General features: G+C 37.6%; 1 protein-coding gene across 1 annotated transcript; it reads left to right on the top strand.

Annotated features, from left to right (window-relative positions):
- The first annotated feature begins 1,661 nt into the window (after positions 1 to 1,661).
- On the top strand, positions 1,662 to 10,696 carry LOC101901413 (uncharacterized). The gene is made up of 4 exons (XM_011293338.3): positions 1,662 to 1,748; positions 1,950 to 2,703; positions 9,835 to 9,863; positions 9,936 to 10,696. Exons 1-4 carry the CDS (start codon positions 1,746 to 1,748, stop codon positions 10,647 to 10,649), a joined length of 1,500 nt encoding a protein of 499 aa, XP_011291640.2. The 5' UTR covers positions 1,662 to 1,745; the 3' UTR covers positions 10,650 to 10,696.
- Positions 10,697 to 16,151: the final 5,455 nt, after the last annotated feature.

A 16,151-nucleotide genomic window follows, 5' to 3' on the forward strand; every position in this document is an offset into this window, starting at 1 on the left:
ATTTCCACAGACGGACGGCGTCGCTAAAGACATAGACATAGAATTTTATGCTGATCAAGAATATATATACTTTGTGGGGTCTAGAATGTATATTTCGAGGTGTTACAAACGGAATGACAAACTTAATTTACCATACTATGGTGGAGGGTATAACAAATACGCCTCGCAACACTATGTATTGAGGGTATTATTTACATGTCGTAATTACTGTCCGATTATCACAAAACTTTTTATGGGATAGGGTTAGGGTCAGAATTAAAGCCCATTGCTTTTAAATAAATTAAAATTTTCCTAATTACTCAGTCTCTCTACAGGTCATAATTGAAAACCAATCGCCACGGAATTTTATATGAGAAGAGAGTTAAGGACGGGGAAGAAGTCTAACCAGTCAAGAAGCTAAGGGTATCATTTGGGCAGGGCTCTTTGACATCACTTCAAAACAAAATCTTCCAAATTGAGTTGGACATAAAGAGGCTTCTAATATATTATAGTGTTGTAGGGTATCACATGGTCGGTCCCGCACGGCTATAGCCTTTGTTTACTTGTTTTAATATGGGATTTTAGGTTTCCTTTTCTTAATTTTTACACAGGAAGAATATGTCAATATTGGCCATATTAGAATTCTTTTTAATTTCGATGGCAATGCAACTTGCACAGTTTAAATTAAACCGGATAATCTATTCGATAGTTATGGTTAAAATAGGCCAAGTTGACCGACATTGACTCTAAATATCTAGAAACAATGAGGAATATTTTTACTGAAGCAAACTATTATATATCCTCTGTAAATAGACCTTTAAATAGGTGATATATATTTTTTCTCCTGGTTAACCGACTATCGATATCAAACTTGTCAAATTAAAAGAATTATGCCGGCTGTTTTGCTGTGGCTCCTACAAGAAAAAATATGGTCTTAACTGAAACGCACCACACTCTGAACTAAATCGAAAATATCCAACTTTATTGTGTCAATGCTGTGATATACGGCAAATTTATGCTTAACCGATTTATGGTGAATACGTTTGCCAATCAGATCAAAGTTTGTGTCTTAAGTCTTTTGTTAATTTGAATAGCCATAAATTTACATTTTCGGAGTATCACCATTTGAAGAGATGTGAACTACATACAAAGACAAAAGAATCAACCTTTATGCAATGGGATATACAAAAATTGTCTTTCGTCGAGGAAGGCCTCGGAATTCTACAAAACAACAATATGCTTGTAAACCATAAAATTCACACCCTAAATCGGGCGAATGAAGATGTAAATGAATGAAACGAGTTTTAGGCTTATTTCTTGTCCATCATCGTCATCATCGATAATGGCTGTCACTCGTATTGACTGACGTTTTTGGCAGAGGGGCTAATTAGGTAGGCAGATGCTGTCAATGAAGATTTTTAACATTTGTATTGGCATACTGTGATCGTTGTTGCCGTTGTTGTAAAACATTTACTTAAACTATAGCACCGGGGTTTCTGTAGGCAAATAGCCATCAAATTTATGAGATTTTTGGACATAAAAAAATCACACAAAGAATTATGAAACGCCTTGTGTCGCCCGTCGTCACCGTTGCGACTCTTTGCTCAGTTCAGATGTTTAGACAACTGCAGAAACTATGTTGTACAAACAAATCGATGTTTTAGTATAAATTAATCGCTGATGGTCACTAACAGCATCAGTTTCAGCGTTTACTTCCAACTGTAAAGTACCTCCACTGAAGTTTAAGAACGACATCACATAACAAAATGGTTAGTTGGATTAAAATAAAAAAACCAAAATTAAAATTAAAAAGTGAAAAAAAAAAAAATCTATTTACCAAAGCGATTGCAGAATTTTAAAAGTGTGAAACATTTGCAAAAACGATTTAAGTTTCGAAAAAATATCAGTGCCTAAAGTTATGCTTTAAAAAATGGCTTTCAAATGTCTAATTGTGTTTTTAAACTTTGCAGAAATTCTTCATTGCTTTCGCTCTTTTGGCCGTAGCTGCCGCCGATGTCAGCCACTTGTCCAAGAAATATTTGCCACCCCAACAGACCAGCGTTGAGACCAGCTATTCCGTTCCAGTTGCCACTTTCCAACAGAGCTACAATGCTCCAGTTCAAGCCGAATACTCTGCTCCTGCCCCCGTCACTGAATATTTGCCTCCTGTTCAACAACAAACTGTTCAACAATCCTACTCTGTTCCAGCTGTCCAACAAACTTACTCTGTCCAACAAACCTACTCTGCCCCAGCTGTCCAACAAACCTACTCTGCTCCCAGTGTAAGCTACTCTGCCCCATCTGTCCAACAAGCCTACTCTCCTCCCAGTGTTAGCTACTCTGCCCCAGCTGTCCAACAAACCTACTCCGCTCCCAGCGTTAGCTATTCTGCTCCCTCCATCAGCTACTCTGCTCCCTCCGTCAGCTACTCTGCTCCTTCTGTGAGCTACTCTGCTCCTTCCGTAAGCTACTCTGCTCCCTCTGCTAGCTACTCGGCTCCAGCTACCAACTATGCTCCATCCGTGAGCTACTCTGCCCCTGCCGTTACCTACTCTGCCCCAGCTGTCCAGACCACCTACTCTGCCCCAGCTGTCCAAACTAGCTACTCTGCCCCAGCTGTCCAGACCACCTACTCTGCCCCAGCTGTCCAGACTACCTACTCTGCTCCAGCTGCCACTGGTACTCAATATGCTGCCAACGGTGGCTACATTTACAAGAAGAAGTAAATCGTTTGAAACTGTGAAACTGTTTAGATTTAAGTAAATAAATTTTGTTTTCATTTTAGAAAAAATAAAATATTAAAAATTTAAAAAAAAAAAAACACATACGTTTTTCAAATATTATTATATATTAGGATCCGGAGCTCTAAAAACAGTAGAATGATTGAAGGTACATCAAATTAGACATCGCTAATGGTGGTGTACAATTATTGGGAACTTCCTTGCGCTCAAAAAAATTTAGAATGCGTCGATCTCGTAATCCAATACCTCAGCATTTTTGAGAATACGAACTAAGGGAGTACCAAAAGCACCAAAAAGTACTCATAAGTAGTGTCATGGTATTAATTACACCGATCGCGGTATAGACTTGAATTTTGCATGTGGATCACCGTTGATGTATAAGGATGACATACGGGCGAGTTTTTGGAAATTCATACGAGAATAGTACGACGGGTGCTGAAAGGTACACACCAAGACTACCACCATTTGAGTCAGAAAGAGCAGTTTGTAAACAAACAAAATGTTCTATTTACTTGCCAAAGAGGTCAGCTGAAAATGTGCACCTTCGATTGGCCACCAGAACTCAAGCGCCGCCCATGGTGATGGTGTGGGTCGCCATAACAGCCGATGGTCGCTCTCCGCTCGTAATTATCGACCGTGGCATCAGAATAAATGCCAAATATTATCGCGAAAATATTCTGGAGGGTGTATTAAAGCCTTGGGCACGCAAACATTTTGGCCGCAGACCTTGCACATTCCAACAGGACTCAGCACCATCGCACTCAGCACGCGCCACCCAAGAATGGTTACAAAATTAGGTTCCTCACTTCATTTCCAGCGCACAATGGCCACCAAAATTTCCGGATACGAATCCTTTGGACTATTGTGTCTGGGGTATTTTGGAAAACAAGTTTGGGACTAAAAAATGCCAAAGTGTCGATCACCTCAAGCAAGCGCTTCGCCGGGAATGAGCCAAAATACCGCAGAGCAACATTCGGGCAGCGTGTGACGGTTTTATTGGCCGTTTGAAGGCCATATTCGCCAATTCCCAACAAATCTAAGCTTATTCTAAAACTTGATGCTATTTCCGACATTTTTTGCTTTCATTCAATAATTTTTTTGTAAAAAAAGAAAATTTAAAAATTTTGGCGTTTGACTTTGTGGCAGTTTTTTTTTATCTCACCCTGTAAAATATGTCTAAAGTCACTCAAATTTCGAATATCGGTGGTTACTCTTTTATGGGGCCATATGGAAACGTAGTCCTGCATAGAAAAGTGTACTCCAGAGAAAAAAATACCTATGCGAACTCCAAATACCAACTTTGAAAAACTTCCAAAAAAAGATGTCTAAAACCGTCAAAAAACCGAATAACGAAAGGTACCGTTATATGCTGTCTATACAACAACTTGCATCTATATGACCTGTATTTTGCAAGGACGTTTTCTGTCCTCATTCGGTGGAAAATAAGACTTTTGTCATTCACAATAGCAAAAATTCTATGGAAAGTAATGGGTGAAAATTTATCCACCATCTTAATTTCGTTCGGAAGCTAGAGTGATTTTCACGAACGGATAGACATAGAATATAATGCTGAACATAAAAAATAAATAAGCTCAATATACCTTTTATTGTATGGCGGCGGATATAATAAAGACAGTAATGAAAGGACAAAAGCCTGGCGTAATATTTCAAAATATTCAAATTTTGAACTTTACAGAGGATAAGTAAAACTAATGCCCAATGGACCTACATCCAATTTTTCTGTCCAAACCAATCTCAATCTTTTCATATGTAAACCTTAGAAACCAAGAGTGACCTCAATATAAACATTCAGAAATTCAGCTCTATCCCTTCACCCGATATCAAATTTATTTGTAACATTTAGTACTCATATTCAAAACGATCTACATCTCTTCATCTTTTCGAACATTTATAGAACGCATTTGCAAAACCACCACCAACAAATATGATGAGGTACCGTTATACGAGGGAGGTAAAAACCTGCAACAAAGTCAAACGCCATAACTTTTAATTTTTTTTTAATTTTATTGAATGAAAGCAAATTATGTCGGAAAGAGCATCAAATTTTAGAATAAGTTTAGATTTGTTCGAATTGATCACCTTTGGCACGAATTGTGGCCTTCAAAAGGCCAATGAAAACGTCACACGCTGCCTGAGTGTTGCTCTGCGGTATTTTGGCCCATTTCCAGAGAAGCGCTTGCTTCAGGTGATCGACACTTTGATATTTTTTAATGCCAACCTTGCTTTCCAAAATACTCCAGACACAATAGTCCAAGGGATTGTTATCTGGAAATTTTGGTGGCCATTGTGCGCTGGAAATGAAGCGAGAATGTAACCATTCTTGGGTGGCGCGTGCTGAGTCCTATTGGAATGTCCACCAACAAACGCCCAAGACTTTAATACACCCTTCGGAATATTTTCGCAATAATATCAAGAATTTATTCTGATGCCACAGTCCATTAATACGAGCGGAGAGCGACCATTGGCTATTATGGCGGCCCACACCATCACCATGGCCGTCGCTTGAGTTCTGGAGGCTTCGGTTGGCCTCCGTGCACATTTTTAGATGACCTCTTTGGTAAGTAAACACGATCATTTTCTTTGTTTACAAACTGCTGGACAACGAATGTTTTCTCATTGGCAGCTCACCACTTTCGGCCAAGCGAAGCAACTTTTCAGCTCTTTTGAGTTTTTTTCCTTCTGTTGCGGTGTAAGTTCTTGCACTTTTTGGAATTTCAATGACTTTACCCCGAACTCATTTTTCAATATTTGCTGAATGGAATATTGCTATATGTTCAGCTCACGAGCCGAGCTGAAAGGCCACTGCGACGCGGGTTTCGATCAAGTCGGTTCTTTACTTTTCCAACCATTTCTACTGATGTTGGCGTTTTCTTCCGTCCAGTTCCCTGACATCGGGCCACGATACTAGTATCACGGTAACGAGCGATGGTACGAGACACAGAAGATTTATTCACATTTAAATGCTGAAGTGCTCTAACGAAAGCCACTTGTGGGTTTCCAGCCAAATATAAAGAAATCAGGCTTGAATTCTATCACAAATAACTTGTTTTGCTGGAAAATTCGAACTGGACCTGCCTGCACACAACAGAAAACAGATCTTTGCAAAATGTTAGTTTCCTATCATAATTCCTTTTGACTCCAGCGTGATTAAAACAGACGGACGGACGGACAGGGCTAAATCGTATTAGAATTTTACGCTGATCTAGAATATATATACTTTGTTAGGTCTAAAAATTTTATTTCGATTAGTTACAAAGGGAATGGCGATCTTAATATACCCTCCATGCTATGTATGCTGGAGGGTATAAAAATATTGAGTTCTTTTCTTTGTAGACTTATAGTGAAATTTGATAAGTATTTGACGTCGTCCCTCTAAAATTATAATTTTTGGGTTAAGCCAATCTATCGTAATCTTATATAGTAATAAAAGAGAACCATAAAATCGTCATTACAACAACTTCGATTTAAAATTGTTGCTAAGTAGAAAATTCATTAAGATATATAATTTGGTTGAAAAACTGATTTCAATCTATTCTGTTAGTCCGATGATTGCTTGTGTCTTAAGTCTTTTGTTTAAATAGTTGGATATCATAAATACAACAGCGTGAACAGCGACGCACTGACAAATGTTAATACCATAACATAATTTTATAATCAGCCTAAAAATATGCCTTCAATTTTATAATGTTTTTAATTTTGTAATGTGGTGAGTATGGTAAATGTCAAGTGGTGGTTTTGTATAAAGTATAAGAAAATAGCTAATAAAAAGCTATCTCTTTACGACATTTTAACAAGGGCTCCAAAAAAAAGCTGGCTTTAGTAGGAATTTGATATTTTATATTTAAAATGGGTAGAAAACCAGATAGGAAAATATTTAGTAGAGTTCCCGTAATAAAAGAATTTATTTGAAGTAGATCATACCACCTATCAATATTTGGCTTTAGAGCAGTAATCGATTGCTATAGAGTGCATGATATCACTTGTAGAAGGATTATATTAAAAAAAATATATATCGGATCCTGGTTGCATAAAATGGAAACGTACGTCCCGAAATTCACTCCATTCAGGCTGATATTAGCCATTATTTGCACAATAAACTTGAAATCGAATTAAGGATATTTAGGAACTATATACAAATCTTTGCCAATCTCAGAAAAATTTGCCAAAGGTATTTCCGAATTCTATAAGATATCTGATAACAAATATCATTGTTGTCGAATAGATATAACGAATTTGAGGGACTTAAACAAAAAAATCGGATGAAACATACAGTGTGAGATAAAAAAAAACTGCAACCAACTTCAGACTGCTGTCATTTCTTAGCTACTCGTTTGACAGGCATTAAAACAATTCCAGTGACGGCTCATTATATTGTTTACAAGCGTACAAAAGCATATTGGTTAGAATTTTCCAGAAAAAAGTTATTCGTGATGATAGTGTGTTTTCTTTATATTTGGCTAGAAAACGACAAAAGACAATCATTAGAGCACTCTAGCAGTTAAATGTGAATAAATAATTTTTGTCTGTTTGTACCATCGCTCGTTACCGTTATACTGGTAGCGTAGCCCGACGTCGAAGAAGTAGACGGAAGAAAACAGCAACATCAGCAGAAATGGTTCGAAAAGTAAAGAAGCGACTGGATCGAAACCAGCGTCTCAGTGGCCGAAAAATGGTTCGTGAGCTGATCATATCGCAATATTCCATTCCCCAAACATTGAAAAATGAGCTCGGGGTAAAACCATTAAAATTCCAAAAAGTGCAAGAACTTACACCACAAGAGAAAGAAAATGGACTCAAAAGAGCTAAATAGTTGCTCCGCTTGGCCGAATGTGGTGAACTGCCGAATTTGGTTTTCTCCAAAACAACAAAATTATCGTGTTTACTTGCCAAAGAGGTCAGCTGAAAATGTGCACCTTCGGTTGGCTACCAGAACTCAAGCGCCGGTCGTGGTGATGGTGTGGGCCGCCATAACAGCCGATGGTCGCTCTCCGCTCGTATTAATCGACCGTGGCATCAAAATAAATGCGAAATTATTGTGGAGGGTGTATTAAAGTCTTGGGCACGCAAACATTTTGGCCGCAGACCTTGGACATTTCAACAAGACTCAGCACCGTCGCACTCAACACGCGCCATCCAATAATGGTTATAAAATGAGGTTCCTCGCTTCATTTTCAGCGCACAATGACCACCAATGGGCCAAAAATGGGCCAAAATACCGCAGAGCAACATTCGGGCAGCGTGTGACGGTTTCATTGGCCGTTTGAAGGTCATAATTCGTGCCATTGGTGACCACTTCGAACAAATATAAGCTAATTCTAAACTGTGATCCTATTTCCGATATTTTTTGCTTTCATTCAATACAATTTAAAAAACTTGGGCCGAACTTTGAATAACCTCCACCATTTGGAACGAGTTTGGAAATTTTCAAAAAATAAAATCTTTAAAAAATTCTGTTAAAATTTGAAAAATGCCGAATATAGCCGTCATATTGGGGTCTATACGACGTGTACCTACACAGGCATTGTTTATCATAAGCCATTACCATATTCAAATTCGAAACTTGAAATTAACGGTGAATAATGTAACTAAAATCATCAAAATATCGTATATAGGGAAGTACCGTTATATCGGAGTTGTGCGAAGACCTGGACCAGCATAGACAATTTTCTGTCACGGGCTGTAGCATCCATTACGAACTTCAAATACGACATCTCAAACAACTTGGGTGGGTGTTGTACCTAAACTTGTCAAAATACCGAATATAGGGAGGTACTGATATATGGGGCCTATACGAAGACCTGGACCTGCATAGACAATTTTTTGTCACAGACTGTAGTTTCGATTACGAACTCTAAATACGTAATTTGAAACAATTCCGGTGAATAATGACGCTTAAATCATCAAAATACCGAATATCGGGCGGTACCGTTATATGGGGGCTATACGAAGACCTGGACCTACACAGACAATCTCCTGTCATAGGCTGTAGTATCCATTGTGAACTTCAAATACCAAATTTGAAACAGTTCCTGTGAATAATGTCGCTAAAATCAACAAAGTGCCGAATCTGGGGAGGTACCGTTATATGGGGGCTATATGAAGACGTGGACCTGCATAGACAATTTTCTGCCTTAGGCTGTAGAATCCATTACGAACGTCAAATACCAAATTTTTTAACAATTCCGATGAATAGTGTCGCTAAAATCACCAAAATACCGAATATGGGGAGGTACTGTTATATGGGGGCTACACGAAAACGTAGATCTACATAGCCCATTTTCAATACCAAAGGTCCTGCAGACATAACATGCATTTGAGTAAAATTTTATCAATCTACTTCAATATGTTTGAAAGCTAGAGTGATTTCTGCATACGGACGGGTATCGCTAAATCGACATAGAATTTTATGCTGATCACAAGAATGTATATACTTTGTGGGGTCTAAATTGTATATTTAGAGGTGTTACAAACGGAATGACGAAGATAATATACCCACCATACTATGGTGGAGGGTATAAAAACTTCGCCATCTTTTATCACAAAATTAGTTCCCTTTCCAAGTGGTCATCACTTTTTGTGCTCCACATAACTGGTTTTTAGTTTTTTTCCCTTAAAATTGAAATTAATTCAAACACATAAACACTGAATTCTAAACTAATTTCTTAACATGGGGAGAAACGGTGTGGCTTGGAGCAACGACCAAAACAAAAGATGGGCTTTATGATTTTATGCTCTGTCTATTGTTTGCGACTTTGGTGTTGGTCTTTTTTGGAATATGGTCTATTTTTTGTCTCAATACCGCCTCTATTTTGTTAATGAACCCATTAGAGCAATAGATGTGCTAAAGTTGAGGAGTTCCCGCTGACCAATTGGCAAAGATGATGATCATGATGATGATGATGATGCTTCTTGACTCATGCCGCCCATCAATCAAGTCGGGATGAATCGCTGAATGAAAGAAAGTTTTCCATTTGGCGAGACAAATAAATGTCTAAAAAGAACGCTTAGAATGGCAATGGAGAGAGAAATGAGGAGAACGATGAAGACATATATAAAGATGATGTCCAAGATGAAAGTTTTTAATTCGAAATAGTTTGGCAGTGGGAAAAGTTAAGCGAAATGGTGAGTGGCGGAATATTTTGATAACTTTGAAATGAATAATTTATTGTTTTGGCTGTTTTCCATTTGGAATAGGGTGCTCGTCTGTTTATTTTGGGAGTTTTGGTGGCCTTGGCTGCGGCCGATGTTAAGGAATTGTCGCGGGAATATTTGCCACCCAAGATGGCTGTTGCCGTAAACCGCGAATACCTGCCACCAGCTGAGGAGCCTAGTGTGTCCCAGTTTGTTAGTGTTCAAGAACCTACCACCAAGTTAACCCCAATTGTGGAGGTACAAACTCCAAGTGTCAAGATTGAGGAGGATGTACCTCAAATTCCTGAACCGCAACACGATGAAATTGAAAATAACAACATTGAATTGCCAACATTGAATTTGAGACAAGGTCCATTCCCCGGCGGTTTCCCTGGTGCTTTCCCCGGTGGCTTCCCCGGCGGCAATTTCCCTGGTGCTGTTCCTGGTGGCTTCCCAGCGGCATATCCAGCATATCCTGGTTTCCCTGGCCAAGGTTTCCCCGGACAAGGTGGTTTCCCTGGATTTGGTTTCCCAGGTCAGAATTTCGGTTATCCCGGCCAAGGATTTGTCAATCCCGGTTTTAATGGTTTCCCTCGTCCCAATGCTTTCCCAGGTTTTGGTAACTTCTTTTCCGAACAAATTAAGGAGGAGAACAACAACTCCGACAGCCAAGCTCAAAATGGTGACCTGAGCCTGCGTGATGCCACCAACAGCGAAACTGTTTACGACAAAGAAAACGGTGGTTATCTCTATAACAAACCAGTTAAAACTTTGTAAACAAAAAAATTTTTTGAATTACGAATCAAATGTTGATGGCTACAAAACTCGGTTAAAATAAAACGAAACGAAATTATTTGCTACAACAAAAAGCAAAAAAAAATGTCTATCTATTTCTGATGGTGAGGGGGGAAATTGTTATGCAAATTATCGTGCGAAATCAGGCAGACATTCACACTTTGCAAAATTTACAAAATTTTCAACGACAATATATTTTTTTTTTTTTATTTTTTTCCAAAACAAATGATGATGGACATCCGTTTACAAGCAATTTGGCGATTTTGTATAGTTCGGGTGTTTTTGGTTATTTTTTGTTTTATTTGTTGCTTTTCAATACATCTGCTTAAGTGGTAAGCGTGTTGGAAGAAAAATTTAAAAAAATATTATAAATAGCTTTTGTTTGTTACCACTTTTGTTGTTTGATTCATTTTGGGCGATAACATCTTCAACTGGAGCACCATCAATTGTTTACGGAGGTTATTTTAATGATTATTTAACCTGGGTCGTGAGCACAAATGGACCGACCACATGAATGTTAAAATATTGTAAAAATAAAACCAAAAACCCAGACGAAATAGCTGTAGACAAAACAATTTAGGCTACCATCTTCAACCGAAGGGCATCATTATACACACATGCTTGTGATTGTTGTAGCAATTAAAACAGAAGCACCTCGGAGCCTAACATGTGCAGATAATGTGTTACATTAATTTGTATGTCGAACTCTTCTTAAAGAAGGCATTAACACCATTACTCAAGTATTCTAAGACAAGATAATGGACGGATTATAAACAATTATTACACCGCTCTCGGTCATATATCCATTAGATGAATAATTATTACAGCAGGTTAGAAGAAGACATTCGTCAATGCCGATAGATATTTACGCACAAAATTTCTTAATCAATTTTGGCCCCTAAGTATTGTTCAATTCTCAGCGCATGCCAATATTTTTATACCCTTCAGCACTATGTGTTGGGGGTATTATAAGTTTGATTGGCCCTAAAATTATGTAACACCTCGAAATATGGGTTTCCCACATAGGAAAGTATATATGGATCTTCTTATCTCGCCGAGATGAGTCGATCTAGCTATGTATGTCCGCCTGTCCGTCTGTCCGTCTGTCCATGTTAATTTGTAATCAAGCTGCAGGTCGCAATTATGAACCGATCCTCACGAAATTGAAAATGGAGGTGGGGTTATGGTCAGAATAGAACCCTATTGTTTTTGGAGATGATCGCACGATATTTAGAAGTTGAAATGGACCAAAAATATACAAATTTCCTGATTTTGCAGTTGCTCTATAGGCCATAATTATGAACCAATCGACGCGAAAATTTACATGGAGTTAGAGTTTAGGAGTGGGCAGAATCCTACCAATTTGGGCGGACAATAATTAGCGGGTAAAATATACCCTAACTTTTTTGTAAGAAAATAGGAAAATGTCCACTAAGCTGCGAATATTTTCAACCCCAGCCAAATCACAAATACATTAAAAGATCACTTCTGACCATTACAGTGATGCTAATAGCCAAGAAATCCGATATATAGAAGAATAGGTAAAATATATATGTAAAAGAATTGCTCTTATTTATTCTGCTTATAAATCAATTTGGAATGGTCTCTTGCCAGAAAACGATAAAATCTGAGAAAATCGCGGAAAAATATACCAATAAAAAAGTGAATATCTCTTGTCGGTTTTTTTTTTTGTTGTATGTTCTATTAAATTTTGATGAACATTAGGTTCGATGGGGCTAAATCGACTGAATGTGTATGAAGTGTTATTTTAAAGAAGAATATACACTAATAGGAAACCTGTAAGGAAAAGTCAAAAATCGAGCAGTGCCGACTATATGATACTCTACACCATACATTTATTTCAAGAAGATCAAACCACTTATCAATATTTGGCTTTAGAACAGTTATAGTTTGCTATAGAGCGCACGATGTTAAACTACAACGATTATATTAAACAAGTAAAAAAGCTGCAAGTTCGGCCGGGCCGCGCTTTGAATACCCTCCACCATTTGGAACGAATTTGGCAATTCTCAAAAACAATAAAACCTCTTAAAAATTCTGTTAAAAGCTTAAAAATGCCAAATGTAGCTATTATATTAGGGTCTATATGACGACATGGTCCTGTGTAGGTAACATTTGTCATAAACCATTACAATATTCAAATGCGAAACTTAAAAAAAAAATCGGTAACAATGTAGCTAAAATCATCAAAATACCGAATATCGGGGGGTACCGCTATATGGGGGCTATAAGAAGGCGTGGACCAGCACGGACGTTTTTCTGTCTTAGGCTGTAGTGTCCATTACGAACTTCAAATACCAAATTTGAAAGAATTCCAGTGAATAATGTCGCTAAAATCATCAAAATACCGAATATCGGGAGGTACTGTTATATGGGGGCTGTACGAAGACGTGAACCAGCACAGAAAAATTTCTGTCTTAGGCTGTGGTATCCATTGCGAACATTAAATACCAAATTTGAAAAAATTTCAATACCAAAAGTCCTGCAGACATAAAATACATTTGAGTAAAATTTTATTAAACTACTTCAATTCGTTCGGATGCTAGAGTGATTTCCACAGACGGGCAGACGGATAAACGAACAGACGGACGGACATCGCTAAATCGACACAGAATTTTATGCTGATCAAGAATATATATACACTTTGTGGGGTCTAAAATGTATATTTCGAGGTGTTACAAATGGAATGTCAAACTTAATATACCCTCCATACTATGGTGGAGGGTATAAAAAATATTTATCGGAGCCGAGTTGCACAAAATGGAAACATGCGTCCCGAAATTCACTCCATTTGGGCTGATATTAAACACCAAATCAGATGAAACATATATAAGGGAGCTTTAGCTATATCTGAACCGAGTTTCAATGAAGTTCATGTACCTGTTTCTAGATTGAATTCGGTCGGATATGCCGAAATTCAGTCAATTTGGGCTGATATTAGACATTTGGTGCACAATTTACCCGAACTCGGTTGAGGATATATATGGGAGCTATATCCAAATCTAAACCGATCTTGACAAAATTGTATACACTTATTTCAGAGCTGTATCTGATATCTGGTACCAAAGATCATTGTTGTGGAAAGCATATTGCGTTTGTGAGGGATTTTAAACCCCAAATTGGGATAAAACATATATATGGGGACCATAGCAATATCTGATCCGATTATCATTTCAATACGGTTCTTCCTTGCGCCAAACAAATATTGTTTGCAAAATTTCACCTCAATCGGATAATAAATGCGACCTGCATTTTGTTTACAAAAATATATAGACGGACGACGGACGGACATACATAAATCGACTCAGAAAGTGATTCTATGAAGATCTTCAAAAGTAACGATCTTGCTTCCTTCTCCATGTTACAAACAAATGCACAAAGACACAATACCCTAACCACTATGTGGTGTAGGGTATAAAAACAGCTAAGTGTAGTCGGTCCGAACTTTTAATACCCTATACCATTTTGAAGCAACCTGAAATACCTCCAAAAATTTCGTCGAAAAATAGCGCTTAAAGGAAACCCGTTATATGGGGGCTATACGAAGACGTGTTCCTGAATAAGAAATCTTTGATATAGGCTGTAGAACCCTTTACGAAGTTTAAATATGAAATTTGAAACTATACCGGTAAAAATGTCGCTAATTTCTTCAAAATTAAAGAAATTCCGGAAAAAAATATCTCATCAAAATACCGAATAAAGTGAGGAGTCGTAATATATGGGATATACGATATTTAGACCACTGTTTCCAGGGGGTAAAGTACTCAGAAGGAACTCTTTGTTCGGATTTTCTGACAATTCTATTGAAAAAAAGTGGCTAAAATCATCAAATTACCGAATATTGGTGAGCTCCTTTATATATACGATATCGTGGAACGATATAATAACAATAAATATTTAAAATTGGACCCTTCTACCAGATTCACTCCAAATCTTGTGTTGATAGAAATATTGGGATGTATGACATTTGAGGAGAGGTACCAGAAGGAGTCGTCCGATATATTCCATCTTCACAACAGATCATGTATTTGTAGAATCATTACGATATGCTGAGTTTGAAAGGAATCGGATGCTCATTTTGCGTCTTTTTAGTTTCATGGCTATTTGAAATTTTGAACCTTTGTGGAGGAGGTACCAGAAGGAGTAGATCGATATACACCATTTTCACACCAGATCTTGTGCTGGTAAAAATATTAGAATATGTGCAATTTTAAGACAATCGGTTTCTCATTTCATATTTCATAAAAGTTATAAATATTCAAAATTTTGACCCTTTGCGGGGGAGGTACCAGAAGGGGTTTGGCAGATATATACCATCTTCACATCAGTTCTTGTGTTATTAGTAATATTGGGTTGTGTGAAATTTGAAGACAATCGGACTCTTATTTCACTTTTTCTAAGAGTTATGATCAGTGAAAATGTTGACCTTTTGCGGGGGAGGTACCAAAAGGAGTGGGCCGATGTTGCCAATCTACAAACTTGATCTAAGTTTGGCAATAGTATTACAATGTACTAAGTTTGGACACTCGGATACTTCTTTCTTGAGTTATCGTGCGCACCAGCCAGACAGACCGACGGACACCCCTCGATCGACTCTAAATGCCTGAAACGGATTTGGTCCCGTTATTTAAATGAGACACATTTTGACCTATTAAATGATATATACTCTCTGTAGCCATATGGTTGAGGGTATAAAAATGGAAAAAATCTTGCGATCACAATTCGGCAAAACTAAATAATTCTTGAATGTCCTGGAGCGTGGTGTCGGTCGGATCCTTGAACTGCATGAAACTGATCTGGAATTCCATCGAAAAATCATCATGACCGTTAAAGCCCATTCCCAACTCTTTGGCTACGTCGCATCTGGGGCTGTAAAATCCCAAGAGTTATAGTTGTTATGGTGGTGCCATTGAACTCTTTCGAAAATAAGTTATGGGGAATGACTAGTTATCTCCCGCAATGTTGAAGGGGATTCAGGTTTCAACTTGTGTACGTTCCACGTCTACGCCAACAACCCAATGACGATTCAAGACATCAAAGGCAGTCACATTTCGATTTGGTTATGCAAAAATTTCATGGAAAGTATGTGGTCCTGTGGGAATGTTCGTGGATAATTGATTGATTTTTTAATCAAAATCCAAAATCCAAATATTCTTTGGAGACTCCATAAAGTATATACATATATGGTCAGCATTACATTTTAGGTTGACTTAAAGATGTCTTACATATAGACAAAAATCAATATAGATTCAAAAATTTCAAGATATATAGGTCCACGTTTTCCCACACCCCAATATAACGTTATCCCTAGAATTTTTTTTTTAGATTTTTCATATCTTTGTGCTGGACGTTATTTAAATAAAACTTATTAAAGGAAGTTGTCTCTTTCCATTAAAGATGAACATTAAAACTTAATAATCAATTTACCTTCTTAAAATATACTAGAAACCTAAAAAGCTGTAG

This window comes from Musca domestica, unplaced genomic scaffold, assembly GCF_030504385.1.
Source record: "Musca domestica strain aabys unplaced genomic scaffold, Musca_domestica.polishedcontigs.V.1.1 14, whole genome shotgun sequence".
In the NCBI taxonomy this organism is placed as follows: domain Eukaryota; kingdom Metazoa; phylum Arthropoda; class Insecta; order Diptera; family Muscidae; genus Musca; species Musca domestica.

What these genes read in the sequence shown, in the direction of transcription:
- LOC101901413 (XM_011293338.3), top strand. An exon ending in CTACATTTACAAGAAGAAGT is followed by an intron (nt 2,704 to 9,834) that starts AAATCGTTTGAA and finishes AATTCGAAATAG; the next exon opens with TTTGGCAGTGGGAAAAGTTA. An exon ending in GGGAAAAGTTAAGCGAAATG is followed by an intron (nt 9,864 to 9,935) that starts GTGAGTGGCGGA and finishes CATTTGGAATAG; the next exon opens with GGTGCTCGTCTGTTTATTTT.